We start from the raw sequence: 15704 nt of genomic DNA, 5'->3' as shown, positions 1-15704 counted from the left end.
GTGTAGGACGGTTTTTAGTATCCTCCATGAACACATAGTCCAGAACGAAATGTCATCTATGACTCATGTAAAACAAAAAAAATCAAATACAAATACAAAACATTCTGAATGACAATAACTATTGAAAAATTGATTGGAAATGTCTTACATTACATTACAGGCATTTAGCAGACGCTCTTATCCAGAGCGACTTACACAACTTTTTTACATAGCATTTTACATTGTATCCATTTATACAGCTGAATATATACTGAAGCAATTTTGGTTAAGTACCTTGCTCAAGGGTACAACGGCAGTGTCCTACCTGGGAATCGAACCTGCGACCTTTCGGTTACAAGTCCAGTTCCTTACCCACTGTGCTACACTCCGTTTTAGCCTCTTAAGAGCTGGCAATTGATTTTAGTCTGAGTCTCTAGTCTTAATCTCAAGAACCATATATTCTACTATGGATCTCTGTTGGATATATACCACAAAGGTATGTCATAGGATACTCTAACCTTCCTCATATGCAGGGTTTTCTAGTTCTCCCAAAACAGCAAAATCCCTGAAATAGAAAATGAACAGTTTAAAGGACTCATTGGGTCATTCTGTAAAAATCAAATTATTCCCAACCAAACTGCTAGGAAGGAGACATCCGTTTATGTGACAATGTGGGACATGCATTTATGTGTCAAAGTCTGGTGAAAAACATGTACTTGGGTTGTATTTTACAATGAATATCTACACATGTTGCTAATGGCTAACTCAAAGAGTGGGACTTACCTGGTTTTCAGATGATATTTATGAGCTGCAAAAAAGGGCACATGCATAAGGGGCTGAATCCAATTTTGACAATTAACAAATGTAAGTTAATTACATGAATACATTATGTCCATTCCCTCACCTCTCTTGGAAAGGTGAGAAGCAATGAGAAACACCAGTCCGCCCAGGAGAAGCAGGGAAACAGCCGAAGCAAACCCCACCCCTGCAGAGATTAGCAAGCCTGTCCCAAATGTCATTTCCGGTTCTGAAACACACCGGACAGAGCTATAAGCTGCTTTTCAAATGGCCATCAAATGAAAGGGAATGCAAAAACTACCATGAAAAAAAAGACAGGGAAACAAAATGTAGAAAAGAAAGCTGAAATATTTGCAAACGGTTTGCCAGGGAAGAAGTACAACTTAGAAATGCCTGACGTTAAATGGTGCCTGTACCTGTACATGAGGGCCTAGGTGCATTCCACGTCCCGTTGGAGGCGCAGGACAGTTTAGATGTCCCATTCAGTGAGGAACCATTCCCACAGTGGAAGAAACACTGAGACCTGAAGCTAAAGATCCCCAGTGGGTTGGAGCACTTCATGGAGAGGAATGGGGGTAGAAGGTCACCCAGAGCCTGACACTGCACAACTGCAAAGGAAATGCAACAGCACTCTGGGTTGACATGATGTCTTAACAAAGCTTCCTGAAAATGCAGCATCTGCTTTATTATATGGGGCGATAGTGTAGTATAGTGTAGGGGTTAAGGGTTTGAACTTGCACCTCAGAGCCTGCAGTTTCAAATTCCATTTGAAGCCCTGTAGTTGTACCCTTGAGGATAGTACTCAACCTAAATTGCTCCAGTAAAACATCTTGCTGAGTAAGTGGACAGTATGCAAAAGATGGTTCTGAAAGTTGCTCTGAATAAGGGTATTTGCTTAGCGGATATGTTATTAAAAGATTGCAGTGCACTATCTTCGAGAGATAGGGTCTCATCTTGACAGGAGGAAGTAGTGAAGCTATTCCTATTCCTGAAAATCATGGCACTGGGGCAGGTAATTCCTCTCAATAAAGGCAACATTATCAACTGATCTGACTTACATTATACTTCAAGACTGTTTCTTATTTTTCCTCAAAGACAACGTAGTAGCTAAACAGGATTTCCAACGACGAGGACAGCCAAGCTGTACTCAATATTATGAATGCCTGCATGTTATCAGTATATTAACTGTATTTTATTACATCTGACGACGACATGTTTCACTCTGTGCCCAGCAGGGGGAAATATTTACTCACTTATTCACTCAATGTCCCCTGAATGTGCACAGTAAATTGGGGAGTAGTTACCCTGACAGAGAGGAGGAGGCTCAGTCCACACCCCCGCGGAGGTGCACTGAATGGAGGCTGTCCCATTGAGCAGAAACCCCTCCTCACAGCTCACGTTACAGCTGGAGTTGAAGCTGAACTCCTCGTGTGGGTGGGAGCAGTGCAGGGAACCGTGGAGGGGAGCAGTTAGCACGTTGCACCGTTGAGCTGGAACAACAGGAAATAGACCCTCAGTTTCACTGCAGTCACCAGCACCAGGCATGTAACATCTGAGCACATACAGGTACCACACAGTGATGTGGAGTCACCCTCACAGGTTTTCAGACTCGAGTCCACAAGAAGAAATGTAATAAAACCTAAGGGTCCTTTCTTCAGGCAACATGGGAGTGAGGTAGATGAACATGCACTTTAATGTCAATTTAATAAGTTACTCTCTAGTCTGAAGAACTAGGCTGTGCCATCACTGTAAGTATAAAAATATATTATATCTCACTACACTGATGATCTTTTTAGCCTCTCGAGCGAATGCTATGCTACATGGCTGACCCCTGGTTCTTGTCTGCCTCAGGTTTCCACCACCCTTTTGTCACATTGGCAGAAAGCTCTCAGTCTGCTCTCTCTGTTCCCCTGTGTGCAGTGAGAGACGGGGGTCTCACCTTGGCAGGAGGGGGCAGTGTGGCTCCAGAGCCCGGACTCAGTGCACTGTAGAGTGGGAGCTCCTCTCAGCACAAAGCCCTCCTCACAGCCCAGCTCACAGCTGGAGCCAAAGCTGAAGAGGGAGTGAGGGTGAGAGCAGTTCATCTGCCCTCTGCCTGGAGCCACCAGGGGGAGACACTGCCGAGCTGAGAGGACGGGAACAGGAGACACATGCTACAGAGCAGAGCAGGGCTTTCTCATGGCAACAATTATCAGTTATCTATAAATCATGACTTCACTTAAAGATGCTTCATCCCAGTTATTATTCATTCCTGAAAATAATCGGGTGTGGAAAATGTCAGCCCCTAGTGGCAACATTATCTATTGACCTGCTTTCAACTCCAAAACAGTTGTATATTTCTGTTCCTAAGACAATGTCAAACTAGAATGCTGGACTTCATATTATGAGTACTTGCATGTGTACTCCTAACAGTATATGATGCTCATGCATTTTATTGAAGCTGATTAAAATAGGTTTCATTCTGTGCCCAGCAGGGGGCAAGATTTAGTCACATATCCACTCAATGTCGCCTGAATGTGTGCAGTAATTTGGGGGGTAGTTACCCTGACAGAGTGGAGGAGGCTCAGTCCATACTCCCAAGGAGGTGCACTGAATGGAGGCTGTACCGTTGAGCAGGAACCCCTCCTCACAGCTCACGTTACAGCTGGAGTTGAAGCTGAACTCCTCATGTGGGTGGGAGCAGTGCAGGGAACCGTGGAGGGGAGCAGTTAGAACTTCACACTGTTGAGCTGGAACAGCAGGAAATAGCCCCTCAGACCCTGAAAACAGGGTGGTACACAACACTCCCAGACAAATGTACACCATCAGCATGAGGTGGCAGACTCGTTTTTGACTTTTTATTCAAATTAAGCGCTTTCTCTTTTAATATCTCAATGCTACCAATGCCAGTGTCAATATTATAATCAAGAAACAACACAAATGTCAGGCACTGAAAGATGGTTGACTCCACAAAATTAAAGAAATCATTTTGTAGTGGTTCAAGTCTGGCTCCTCACCCATTGTAATCTAAAAAAAGACCTCTGAATGTTTGCATTTTGTGAACGCAGTGTATTTTGTTCTATGCATTTTGGCTCTTTTTTCTGCATAAAAAATACTGAATCCTGTTTGAACACAACCGCTGTTTAAGATATTTTGATGTTGATCTACTGGGTGGCTCACCCTGTTAAGGCACCCTTCTAGTGCATGACTAGGCCCTACATTCTGGTTTTGAACCTGGACCATTCCAATGCCGACTGTGGGTGGCATCACAGGGCACGGTATAGTTGGTTCTAATGTTGCTCAGGGAATACAGGGTTTCTGTTGGCCGAGGGAAATTGAGCCCATAGAGCTTTAGGCAGCAAATGTATTTCAGGGTGTAGTTTTAAGTGCAGCTAAGGGAAAGGAAGCAACACTAGAGTAAATGTTCACAGTTCACAGTTTATTGAGCTGTGGTGCAGTGTGAGTCTTTACATTACATTACATTACAGGCATTTGGCAGACGCTCTTATCCAGAGCGACGTACAACAAAGTGTATAACCATAACCAGGAACAAGTATGACGAAACCCCTAGAGAGAAGTACCGGTCCAAGTACAGGGAACAACCGCATAGTTCAACTTGGACCCTGATGGTTAAACTGATTAACACTAACAACGAGAACGGCAACAACGCAATCTATGGAAAAATAAAAATAAATAAAAGTACAAGTAGTCGTTAAGACAGGCGCATCAACTAAGTAACCTATGAAACAGCTAGTCTGCGTTTAGTCAGTTGTTGTGGGAAAGTTACCCTGACAGAGCAGAAGAGGCTCAGTCCATACTCCCAAGGAGGTGCACTGAATGGAGGCTGTCCCGTTGAGCAGGAACCCCTCCTCACAGCGCACATTACAGCTGGAGTTGAAGCTGAACTCCTCATGTGGGTGGGAGCAGTGCAGGGAACCGTGGAGGGGAGCAGTTAGAACTTCACACTGTTGAGCTGGAACAGCAGGAAATAGCCCCTCAGACCCTGAAAACAGGGTGGTACACAACACTCCCAGACAAATGTACACCATCAGCATGAGGTGGCAGACTCGTTTTTGACTTTTTATTCAAATTAAGCGCTTTCTCTTTTAATATCTCAATGCTACCAATGCCAGTGTCATTATTTTAATCAAGAAACAACACAAATGTCAGGGACTGAAAGATGGTTGACTCCACAAAATTAAAGAAATCATTTTGTAGTGGTTCAAGTCTGGCTCCTTACCCATTGTAATCTAAAAAAAGACCTCTGAATGTTTGCATTTTGTGAACGCAGTGTATTTTGTTCTATGCATTTTGGCTCTTTTTTCTGCATAAAAAACACTGAATCCTGTTTTAACACAACCGCTGTTTAAGATATTTTGATGTTGATCTACTGGGTGGCTCACCCTGTTAAGGCACCCTTCTAGTGCATGACTAGGCCCCACATTCTGGTTTTGAACCTGGACCATTCCAATGCCGACTGTGGGTGGCATCACAGGGCACGGTATAGTTGGTTCTAATGTTGCTCAGGGAATACTGGGTTTCTGCTGGCCGAGGGAAATTGAGGCCATGGAGCTTTAGGTAGCAAATGTATTTCAGGGTGTAGTTTTAAGTGCAGCTAAGGGAAAGGAAGCAACACTAGAGTAAATGTTCACAGTTCACAGTTTATTGAGCTGTGGTGCAGTGTGAGTCTTTAGTCTGCGTTTATTCAGTTGTTGTGGGAAAGTTACCCTGACAGAGCGGAAGAGGCTCAGTCCATACTCCCAAGGAGGTGCACTGAATGGAGGCTGTCCCATTGAGCAGGAACCCCTCCTCACAGCTCACGTTACAGCTGGAGTTGAAGCTGAACTCCTCGTGTGGGTGGGAGCAGTGCAGGGAGCCGTGGAGGGGAGCAGTTAGCACGTCACACTGTTGAGCTGGAACAGCAGGAAACAGACCCGAACAAACGGGCATTTCTCAACACTCCCAACCAAATGTCCACCATCAGCACAAGGTGGAAAAGTGTCCCCAGCCCCATAAAATAGGAAAACTCCCCTCAGCTCCCCTCGACAAAACTGAGATTCTTTTATCTTCAAAATGTTAAGTAGTATGAACAGTCGACATCACTGAAAAAACAAGAGAATTTAATTCAGAGAAAGCAGATAAAATACAGATATCGTGACGTCTGCCAGCATGGAAATGAGAGGTTCAGCCATATTCAGTAATAAAACCTCCCATTAGGCAGTGTTGCATACCCTGTGGTCCATGTGTATCTGTGGCACCACTAACTAAGGCAAGTATGAATGTAAAACGTTACTTTTTCTTATAGCTTATTAATATCAACAAGCTAGAAGTCTCAAGTAAGATATTTTAACCTCCATTGCTATGCAGAGAACAGGACTAATGAGAATAAAAACCTAAACACTGTTAAGGGCTGTTCTCATAGACTGCAGTTCTTTGCTTTCAAAAGCAGCTAGCTACTTGTTGGAGGCAGCAAGGCAGTTGATCAGTTGACATGTCCAAATTCACTGTCTGCAACTATAACTTCCTTGTTTATATCGTAATATCAACTAATGGTAGGTTGAAGACTAAAATTTGAGTCTTGATGGAATCTATGGCAGTCACGCTGATTGGCTAATGTTGAAGTTCTGTATTGTTACATCAAGTCACCAAGTAGCAGAAGTTCTAAAAACCCAACTGCCGAGAGGTGGTAGTGTGACCACTGGAGGTTGTAGTTTGTTTCTAAATTCTCGGTGGTCGGCGTTCCACTGAAAATAATCAAGGTGGCCTGACCTCTCTTTCTGTTCCCCTGTGTGCAGTGAGAGACTGGGGTCTCACCTTGGCAGGAGGGGGCAGTGTGGCTCCAGAGCCCGGACTCAGTGCACTGCCGAGTGGGAGCTCCTCTCAGCACAAAGCCCTCCTCACAGCCCAGCTCACAGCTGGAGCCAAAGCTGAAGAGGGAGTGAGGGTGAGAGCAGTTCATCTGCCCTCTGCCTGGAGCCACCAGGGGGAGACACTGCCGAGCTGAGAGGACAGGAACAGGAGACACATGCTACAGAGCAGAGCAGGGCTTTCTCATGCCAACAATTCTCAGTTATCTATAAATCATGACTTCACTTAAAGATGCTTCATCCCAGTTATTATTCATTCTTGAAAATAATCGGGTGTGGAAAATGTCAGCCCCTAGTGGCAACATTATCTATTGACCTGCTTTCAACTCCAACACAATTGAGTATTTTTGATTCCAAAGACAACGTAGTAACAAAACAAAAAGTTTTCTGCCTATCAGAACTAGAATGCTGGACTCTATACTATGAGTACTTGTATGTATCCTCCCATTAGTATATGATGCACATGCATTTTATTATAGCCAATTAAAATTGGTTTCACTCTGTGCCCAGCAGGATAAAATATTGAATCACATATCTACTCAATGTACACTGAATGTGTGCAGTAAATTGGGGAGTAGTTACCCTGACAGAGTGGAGAAGGCTCAGTCCACACTCCCAAGGAGGTGCACTGAATGGAGGCTGTACCGTTGAGCAGGAACCCCTCCTCACAGCTCACGTTACAGCTGGAGTTGAAGCTGAACTCCTCGTGTGGGTGGGAGCAGTGCAGGGAACCGTGGAGAGGAGCAGTTAGCACTTTGCACCGTTGAGCTGGAACAACAGGAAATGGACCCTCAGTTTCACTGCAGTCACCAGCACCAGGCTTGTAACATCTGAGCACATACAGGTGCCACACAGTGATGTGGAGTCACCCTCACAGGTGAGAAGTTTTCAGACTCGAGTCCACAAGAAGAAATATAATAAAACCAAAGGGTCTTTCCTTCAGGCAACATGGGAGTGAGGTATCTAAACATGCACTTTAATGTTATTCTGAGGACTGAAAAAGTAGGCTGGGCTCACTGTAAGCATGACTAAATGAAATAGCTCTCACTACACTGATGATCTTTTTAGCCTCTCGAGCGAATGCTATGCTACATGGCTGACCCCTGGTTCTTGTCTGCCTCAGGTTTCCACCACCCTTTTGTCGCATTGGCAGAAAGCTCTCAGTCCGCTCTCTCTGTTCCCTTATGTGCAGTGAGAGACGGGGGTCTCACCTTGGCAGGAGGGGGCAGTGTGGCTCCAGAGCCCGGACTCAGTGCACTGTAGAGTGGGAGCTCCTCTCAGCACAAAGCCCTCCTCACAGCCCAGCTCACAGCTGGAGCCAAAGCTGAAGAGGGAGTGAGGGTGAGAGCAGTTCATCTGCCCTCTGCCTGGAGCCACCAGGGGGAGACACTGCCGAGCTGAGAGGACGGGAACAGGAGACACATGCTACAGAGCAGAGCAGGGCTTTCTCATGCCAACAATTATCAATAAGCTAGAAGTTTAACTTTACCTTTTAGATTTTGTTACAGTTATTATTCATTTCTGAACATAATGGGGGGAGGTGTGGAAAATTCCAGCCGCTAATGACAACATCATCTATCGACCTGCTTTCAACTCCAAAACAGTTGGGTATTTGTGTTCCAAAGATAATGTGGTAGCAAAACATATTATGAGTACTTGCATGTGTACTACTATCAGTATATGATGCGTATGTTATTGAAGATGATTAAAATAGGTCTCGTTCTGTGCCCAGCAGGGGGAAATATCCACATATCCACTCAATGTACACTGAATGTGTGCAGTAAATTGGGGAGTAGTTACCCTGACAGAGTGGAGAAGGCTCAGTCCACACTCCCAAGGAGGTGCACTGAATGGAGGCTGTACCGTTGAGCAGGAACCCCTCCTCACAGCGCACATTACAGCTGGAGTTGAAGCTGAACTCCTCATGTGGGTGGGAGCAGTGCAGGGAACCGTGGAGGGGAGCAGTTAGCACGTCACACTGTTGAGCTGGAACAGCAGGAAATAGACCCTCAGACCCTGAAAACAGGGTGGTACACAACACTCCCAGACAAATGCACACCATCAGCGCAAGGTTGAAAAGTGTCCCCGGCCCCATAAAATAGGAAAAATCCCTTCATCTCCTCTCAACAAAACTGGGATTTTCTGTTTTTCAACTTGCTAAGCATTATGAACAGTCAACAACATTGAAAAAACAAGAGCATTTCATTCAGAGAAAGCTAATGAAATGTAGATAACATGACTTCTGCCTGCATAGAAATGAGAGGTCCAGGCATATTCAGTAATAAAACCTCCCATGAGGCAGTGTTGCACACCCTGTGGTCCATACACATCTGTGGCATCATCACCTAAGGCAAGTATGAAGGTACAACGCTACTTTTTCTTTTCAATCTCCATTGCCATGCAGAGAACAGGGCAAATGAGCATTCAATGAGCATAGAAACCTAATGGCTGAGACCACTGTCCTTTACTTCCAGAAGAAGCTAGTTACTTGTTGGAGGCAGCAAGGCAGTTGATCATTTAGCATGTCCAAATTCACAGTCTGTGAAAATTTGTTTCTTGTCCATATTTGTATTGTAACATTAGCTAATTTTAGGTTAAAGGAAATAAATGGAATCTTGATAAGGGTTGCCAGAGTATTCGACTGGAATGTCTGATTGTCAAATTGTTTGTATAGGTCCGGTTCGTGGTGCTGACCAGACAATATTACGTCCACCCAAGAGCAGACCCTGCCACCCAAAAGACTGTTGGGTATTTCTGTTCCAAAGACAATGTAGTAGGAAAACAAAAAGATTTCTGCCTCCAAAAACTAGAATGCTGGACTCCATATTATAAGTACTTGCATGTGTACTCCTATCAGTAGATGATTAAAATAGGTTTCATTCTGCACCCATGCAGGGGGAAATATTTAGTCACATATCCACTCAATGTCCCCTGAATATGTGCAATACATTGTGGAGTGGTTACCCTGACAGAGTGGAGGAGGCTCAGTCCATACTCCCAAGGAGGTGCACTGAATGGAGGCTGTACCGTTGAGCAGGAACCCCTCCTCACAGCTCACGTTACAGCTGGAATTGAAGCTGAATTCCTCATGTGGGTGGTAGCAGTGCAGGGAGCCGTGGAGGGGAGCAGTTAGAACATCACACTGTTGAGCTGGAACAGCAGAAAACAGAAACTCAGCTTCACTGCAGCCACCAGCACCAGATATGTAACATCTGAGCACATACAGATGTCAGACAACGATGTACTGTGATCCACACAGGTGGGAGGACAGTGGTTTTCAGACTTCAGGCCACAGTAGGCACAAGTGAGTCATTCACCCATCCCAACAAGTAGATATACCTCCTAAATTTCTACCATCTTTTCGTTACTGACATCTGGATTTGTTGAAGATTCTAAGATATTTTGATGATGGTTTGTTAGGTGACTCATTCTCTTATGGCACTGCTCTAATCTATGGATGGGCCCCACAGTCTGGTTTCAAAACCAGAATGTTCCTGTGCCAACTATGGCTCATAGCACCAAAAAGCAATTGGCTCTAGTGTTGCTCAAGGAAGGGAGGGTTTCTGTTGGCGAAGATGACAGCATGTTATCACTCACGAGTGATCCACACTGGTTGATCATGTATCTACAGACTACCTGTTGACCTGCATAAGAAGTGTCTTCCTCTGACTTTTAGTTTGTGCAAGCTGGACTTGTGAAATGTGGTGTGAGTAGAAGAAGTGGCTGGTATCATGTACTTTGAAGGAGTGAGAGTTGCTTTACAGACTCAGTATAGGTTTGTGGTATCAATATGTATGTGATTAAATCATTACTCCCTCTACAGTTGTGGTTCTAGTCTTCTGAATGATTGCTGTGTGATGCTGGTGCTGGTCTGATTTGGTTCTTGACCACACTATTGTCATATGAATAAAATCACAGACTGTGAGTTGTGTATCTCATCTTTGTGGCAGTGAACAGTGAAAGCTGCTTCAGTGAAACACTGAAAATAAAGTAGGTTACACTCTGCGCCCAGCATGGGGAAATATTTACTCATATATCCACTCAGTGTGCCCTGAATGTGTGCAGTAAATTGGGGAGTAGTTACCCTGACAGAGTGTAGGAGGCTCAGTCCATACTCCCGAGGAGGTGCACTGAATGGAGGCTGTCCCGTTGAGCAGGAACCCCTCCTCACAGCTCACGTTACAGCTGGAGTTGAAGCTGAACTCCTCATGTGGGTGGGAGCAGTGCAGGGAGCCGTGGAGGGGAGCAGTTAGAACATCACATTGTTTAGCTGGAAGAGCAAGAGACAGACCCTCAGTTTCACTGCAGCCACCAGCACCAGGCATGTAGCATCTGAGCACATACAGTTGTCAGACAATGATGTGCTGTGATCCACACAGGTGGGAGGACAGTGTTTTTCAGACTTCAGTCCACTGTAGGCACAAACGAGTCATACTCCCTTCCCAACATGTAGATCCTCCAAACTGCTACCATCTTCTTGTTACTGACATCTAGATTTATTGAAGATTATATGATATTTTGATGGTGGTCTGTGGAGGGACTCATTCTCTTATGGCACTGTTCCAGTCCATGGATGGGCCATACAGTCTGGTTTGAAAACCAGAGTGTTCCTGGCCGACTGTGGCTCGTAGCACCAAAGAGCAATTTCCTCTAGAGTTGCTCAAGGAAGGGAGGGTTTCTGTTGGCTAAGATGCCAGCATGTTATCACTCACTAGTGACCCACACTAGTTGATCCGGCACCTACAGACTGCCTGTTGACCTGCATATTAAGTTTCTTCCTCTGACTCTTACCTGTGCAAGCTGGACTTGTGAAATGAGGTTTGAGTATGGTTGGCTGGTATCATGTACTTTGAAGGAGTGAGAGTTGCTTTACAGACTGAGTATAGGTTTGTGGTATCAATATAAATGTGAATAAATAATTTCTCCCTCTACAGTTGTGTTTATTCTAGTCTTCTGAATGATTGCTGTGTAATGCTTCTGAGTGATTGCTGTGTGATGCTGGTGCTGGTCTGATTCAGTTCTTGACCACACTAATGTCATATGAACCAAATTTCATACTGTGAGTTGTGTATCTTTTCTTTATGGCAGGGAACAGTGAAGGCTGCTTCAATGAAACACTGAAAATAAAGTAGGTTTCACTCTGCACCCCGCAGGGGGAAATAATTACTCATATATCCACTCAATGGCCCCTGAGAATGTGCAGTGATTTAGAGAGTAGTTACCCTGACAGAGTGGAGGAGGCTTCGTCCATACTCCCAAGGAGGTGCACTGAATGGAGGCTGTACCGTTGAGCAGGAACCCCTCCTCACAGCGCACATTACAGCTGGAGTTGAAGCTGAACTCCTCGTGTGGGTGGGAGCAGTGCAGGGAACCGTGGAGGGGAGCAGTTAGAACTTCACACTGTTGAGCTGGAACAGCAGGAGAGAGACCCTCAGCTCCACAGTGTTGTATTACGGGACAATTAAAGTCATTTTTAAAAGAACCTACTGAACTCCCTAGACAACATGTGCAGCTGTAGTTAAGATTTTCCAGCCTTGAGGCAGAAGTGGGGAGTGCTGTGCTCCTCAGTACCCCCACAGATAAGCACTTCATCATTCAAAAACAAGAAGTGTGCCCAAGGGAAGAGGACCATGGACTGTGAGTGTGCTACACTACTTCTCCCACATGAGACCTAGTGGGATTTTCATATGAGAATCAGTGAATCTAGGTAAGCAGACAGCTAATATACCGTCCACCAATTCTGAGAATAACCTTTACACCAAAAGATATCCTTAATCAGATGTCTTTGCAAGTCATGGTTTTCTTGGGTGGGGTGCAAATGCCTCTCATGTACCCACAGCAGTTCAGCCCATTGCGGTTTGGAGAATGTGGTGTACCAGAAGAGGAGTGTAGGGCGTTGGCTGTTGCTGGTGTTGCGTAAATTCACGAGACAATGCACACTTCCCTAATAGTTGAATACAACATATACATTTAGAACTTGCACTGTGCTGTGGGTAGTTAAACAGAATCATTTGAAAGCGTAGAAGGCAATAATAAAATATACCTTCACATGTTGGCATGTCATTGCTCCATGACCCACTAGAGTTATACTGAATACTGCCTGGCCCTTGGAACTCAAATCCCTCTTCACAGCTGAATTCACCCGTGGAAATAAAACTGTCTGGCTCTATGGCATTGGAGCAGGTCATGCTACCTCTAGGAAGCTCTTAGCATTTCACAGCCGCAGTACAATCAGGACAGAGAAATAAAACATCTCACCTGTCTGACTGCACCTATCCCACTCTCTGGTCTAGCCTTACTTCTCCTCACGTCTTAATGACCCTCAGTTGAACCAGCAACAATCACAACAGTGCAAACGAGATCAAAAGTTACAAGCTGATTGATTTCTCAGTTAGAAGTGAGCACACCTCCATCAGAGGAGGCGACGCAGACACCTGTATCTCTGAGGAGATTGTGTAAAAATGTTTACCCTTGCATGAGGGAGGATCGGCGTCCCAACGGCTGGAAGCCTGGCACAGCAGACGCGGTTCCCCCACGAGCGAGAACCCCTGGGCGCAGCGAAATGCGCAGGAGGAGTTGAACCGGAAGGAACCGTACGTATGGGAGCACTGCAGCGAGCCATGTTCCGGAGCCTTCAGGACGCCACACGCTACAGCTGAGGAGTTAATACAGAATGCAAATCCAAAATTTCCTAACTCTGAACCTGGTTACCCACTACATTTACAGATTGCCCACAATCCAATCGGGTGCAGTCTTTTACGAGCTCATAACTTTTTAAATGAATTTTTATGAATACTAGGCAATGCTGCTAATATCATTACAAGGCACAAATTAAGAAATAAATAGTTGCATGTTTGATAAAACGTGATAGTTCTGTCAGTAGTTGAAGTTGTGTATCATATTCCCTAATGACTACAGTGACTGCTGGAAACTTCCATGAAATATCAAGTCTGGATTCATTCAGAAAGGAGCTCCTTTGACTCCAGTTAATTATTATTTTGGACTGTGGCTTCTTTGAGTTCCAAATTGCTGAACAAACAAATTTTGACCTGTTCTGAACCATCTTAAAAAGAGTTTGGTTATTAAATTAATAAATTTTGTATGTTGCATGGACCTATACCCCCCTTATTCTTCTATTGTTGGAAGACTATAAGCCCAATGCCCAAAATGAATGGAGACAATAGCATAATCTCTTGAGGAGCCCTTTTTGGAGACTGAAACTCTAGGCATGCAGCAGTTGCACAGCTCGTGGAAATGATGGGAGACACCTGGATGTAATTAATCTGTGATCAGCGTGGTGGACTGAAGAAAGCAACTAGTTATGTCTGACCTTCCTCGCAGCGCAGTCCCTGGAAGCCAGGGTAACATTTGCAGGTGTAGTTTCCAATGGTCTCCACACATTCTGCCTGGGTGCTGCAGGACTCTTCTCTGCAGGAAGCTTAACACAGGAAATGAGGACACACAACTCCCAATCTGTCCACATTTCTCATTGCTGTCATAAAGCTCACACAGTACAGTACCATCTGATACAAGATAGACTGAGAACAATTCAGGTCAATCAATCAGTCCAACCTGATTTGGGATAACATCCTGCAATACTTTATACAGTATTATTAGTTAAATAGATCCCAATATCATTCCAGTCCACACATATAATGTGATCATGTTACTGTGTTTAATCCTCTTTAAATTGATCAAGTTCAAGTTCTTTGTAACCATATGCAGACAATTGCACAATCACCAGGACAATGGTTGCTTCTTACCGTGATAACACAGGGCCCCCTTTTCATTCCTGCAGCTTTGATCATTCCACTTTCCAGCCTCCTGATCTCTCTTTATGTAAATCTCTACACAGTCCTCTTGGTTTTTCTTTCCTCTGTTATTGGGCTCCCCCTTGGCCCAATTCTTAGCTTCTTCGGTCAGGGTCTTGTTGGTTCCAACCCATGTCCAGACACCACTAACTTTCCTGATGCCGATCCAGTAGTAATATTTGTTCTTGGGCAGGATCTCATTGAGGTATGCGATTTCTCTCTGGTTCTGTATGGCTACCATATCTGTGTAGTGCTGACGACACCAATCCCTTGCAGAATCCCAGTTCCTATTGGGGTTTATACTGTAATGGTATGTCCAGGCTTTCACTCCTGTCTCAGATGACAGCTCTGCATAAAGCAATGGAAAGATTATGCAACTTGTCAAACTGAAGGAGGTGACCGTTCCTATTTATTCCTCATGAGCTGATAATTAATACCTCTGTTTGAAAGTGAAATCAAGAATGTAATGGTATAGTAAAAACACAATATTACTAACACTGCAGAACAAATGTCTCAGTACACATATTAAATTTACAATACCACCTTAATATAAGAATGTGTAAGCTTGGTAATCTTCCTGCAAACTCCTTTTCTTTCAGTACATGACTCTCATTTTTTTTTGTTACGCTCATGTGTTTTTCTTATTTAACAGATTTTTTATGTAAGAGTCACATAAGAAAGACTTTATTAAAATATATTGGAATGTCTATCAACCATATTGTTTTAAAACCAGCCTATAATAGGAACACCAGAAATGTATTTATTTATGAGCAACATTACAATCTTACCATAGCCAAGGGCAAGCAGGCCAATAAAGATCCCAAACCGGCATGTTTGACTAATACAGTATCCCCAGAGCACCATCTGACAAACATCAAAATATAAATATGCAAAATGCATTTCAAATGTGTTTTACTTCTTCTAGCACTGTAAATGTAAAACTACATTCATAAAAGTTATCTGTAATAATGTAATATACTGGCTTTATGAAAATTCTTAGCATGTATAAATACGTAAAGATCACAAAATTTTCATAATCATATTTTTAACCATATTTTTTGTTCTGAAGAAGTACAGAATTTCAATAAAAATTCTGTATTAAAAAGGAGAAAAGAGGTCTTACCTTTTCATGAAAAACAATGCATTTACAACACTTTCAGTTAACGATTAGGCAATTAGTGCCCTTGCACATCATTTCCTTCCCTATAATAGTACATTTAGAAATGGAGATTTGCAATGCCACACTCACTGACCAACAGTATTCTGTCAG

At 43.9% G+C, this 15704-nt stretch overlaps 1 protein-coding gene across 15 annotated transcripts; it reads right to left on the bottom strand.

Annotated features, from left to right (window-relative positions):
• Positions 1-422: 422 nt before the first annotated feature.
• On the bottom strand, positions 423-15652 carry LOC118225651 (E-selectin-like). Of its 15 annotated transcripts, XM_035414392.1 has the most exons (21): positions 15558-15652; positions 15223-15298; positions 14387-14782; positions 13954-14061; positions 13093-13278; positions 11846-12031; positions 10708-10893; positions 9588-9773; positions 8424-8609; positions 7835-8020; positions 7206-7391; positions 6571-6756; positions 5484-5669; positions 4544-4729; positions 3321-3506; positions 2717-2902; positions 2082-2267; positions 1194-1385; positions 884-1006; positions 763-787; positions 423-544 (listed from the first exon to the last, which is right to left on the bottom strand). In XM_035414392.1, the coding sequence occupies exons 2-21, from the start codon at positions 15296-15298 to the stop codon at positions 493-495; spliced, it is 3390 nt and encodes a 1129-aa protein (XP_035270283.1). In that variant the 5' UTR covers positions 15558-15652; the 3' UTR covers positions 423-492. The 15 variants fall into 15 exon arrangements, with proteins under 15 accessions (XP_035270283.1, XP_035270289.1, XP_035270284.1 ...); XM_035414398.1 differs by lacking the exon at positions 3321-3506; XM_035414393.1 differs by lacking the exon at positions 5484-5669.
• Between the last annotated feature and the right edge of the window lie 52 nt (positions 15653-15704).

The sequence above is a fragment of the Anguilla anguilla genome, chromosome 4 (assembly GCF_013347855.1).
Source record: "Anguilla anguilla isolate fAngAng1 chromosome 4, fAngAng1.pri, whole genome shotgun sequence".
Classification (NCBI taxonomy): domain Eukaryota; kingdom Metazoa; phylum Chordata; class Actinopteri; order Anguilliformes; family Anguillidae; genus Anguilla; species Anguilla anguilla.
This window is presented reverse-complemented; position numbering and strand designations above follow the sequence as displayed.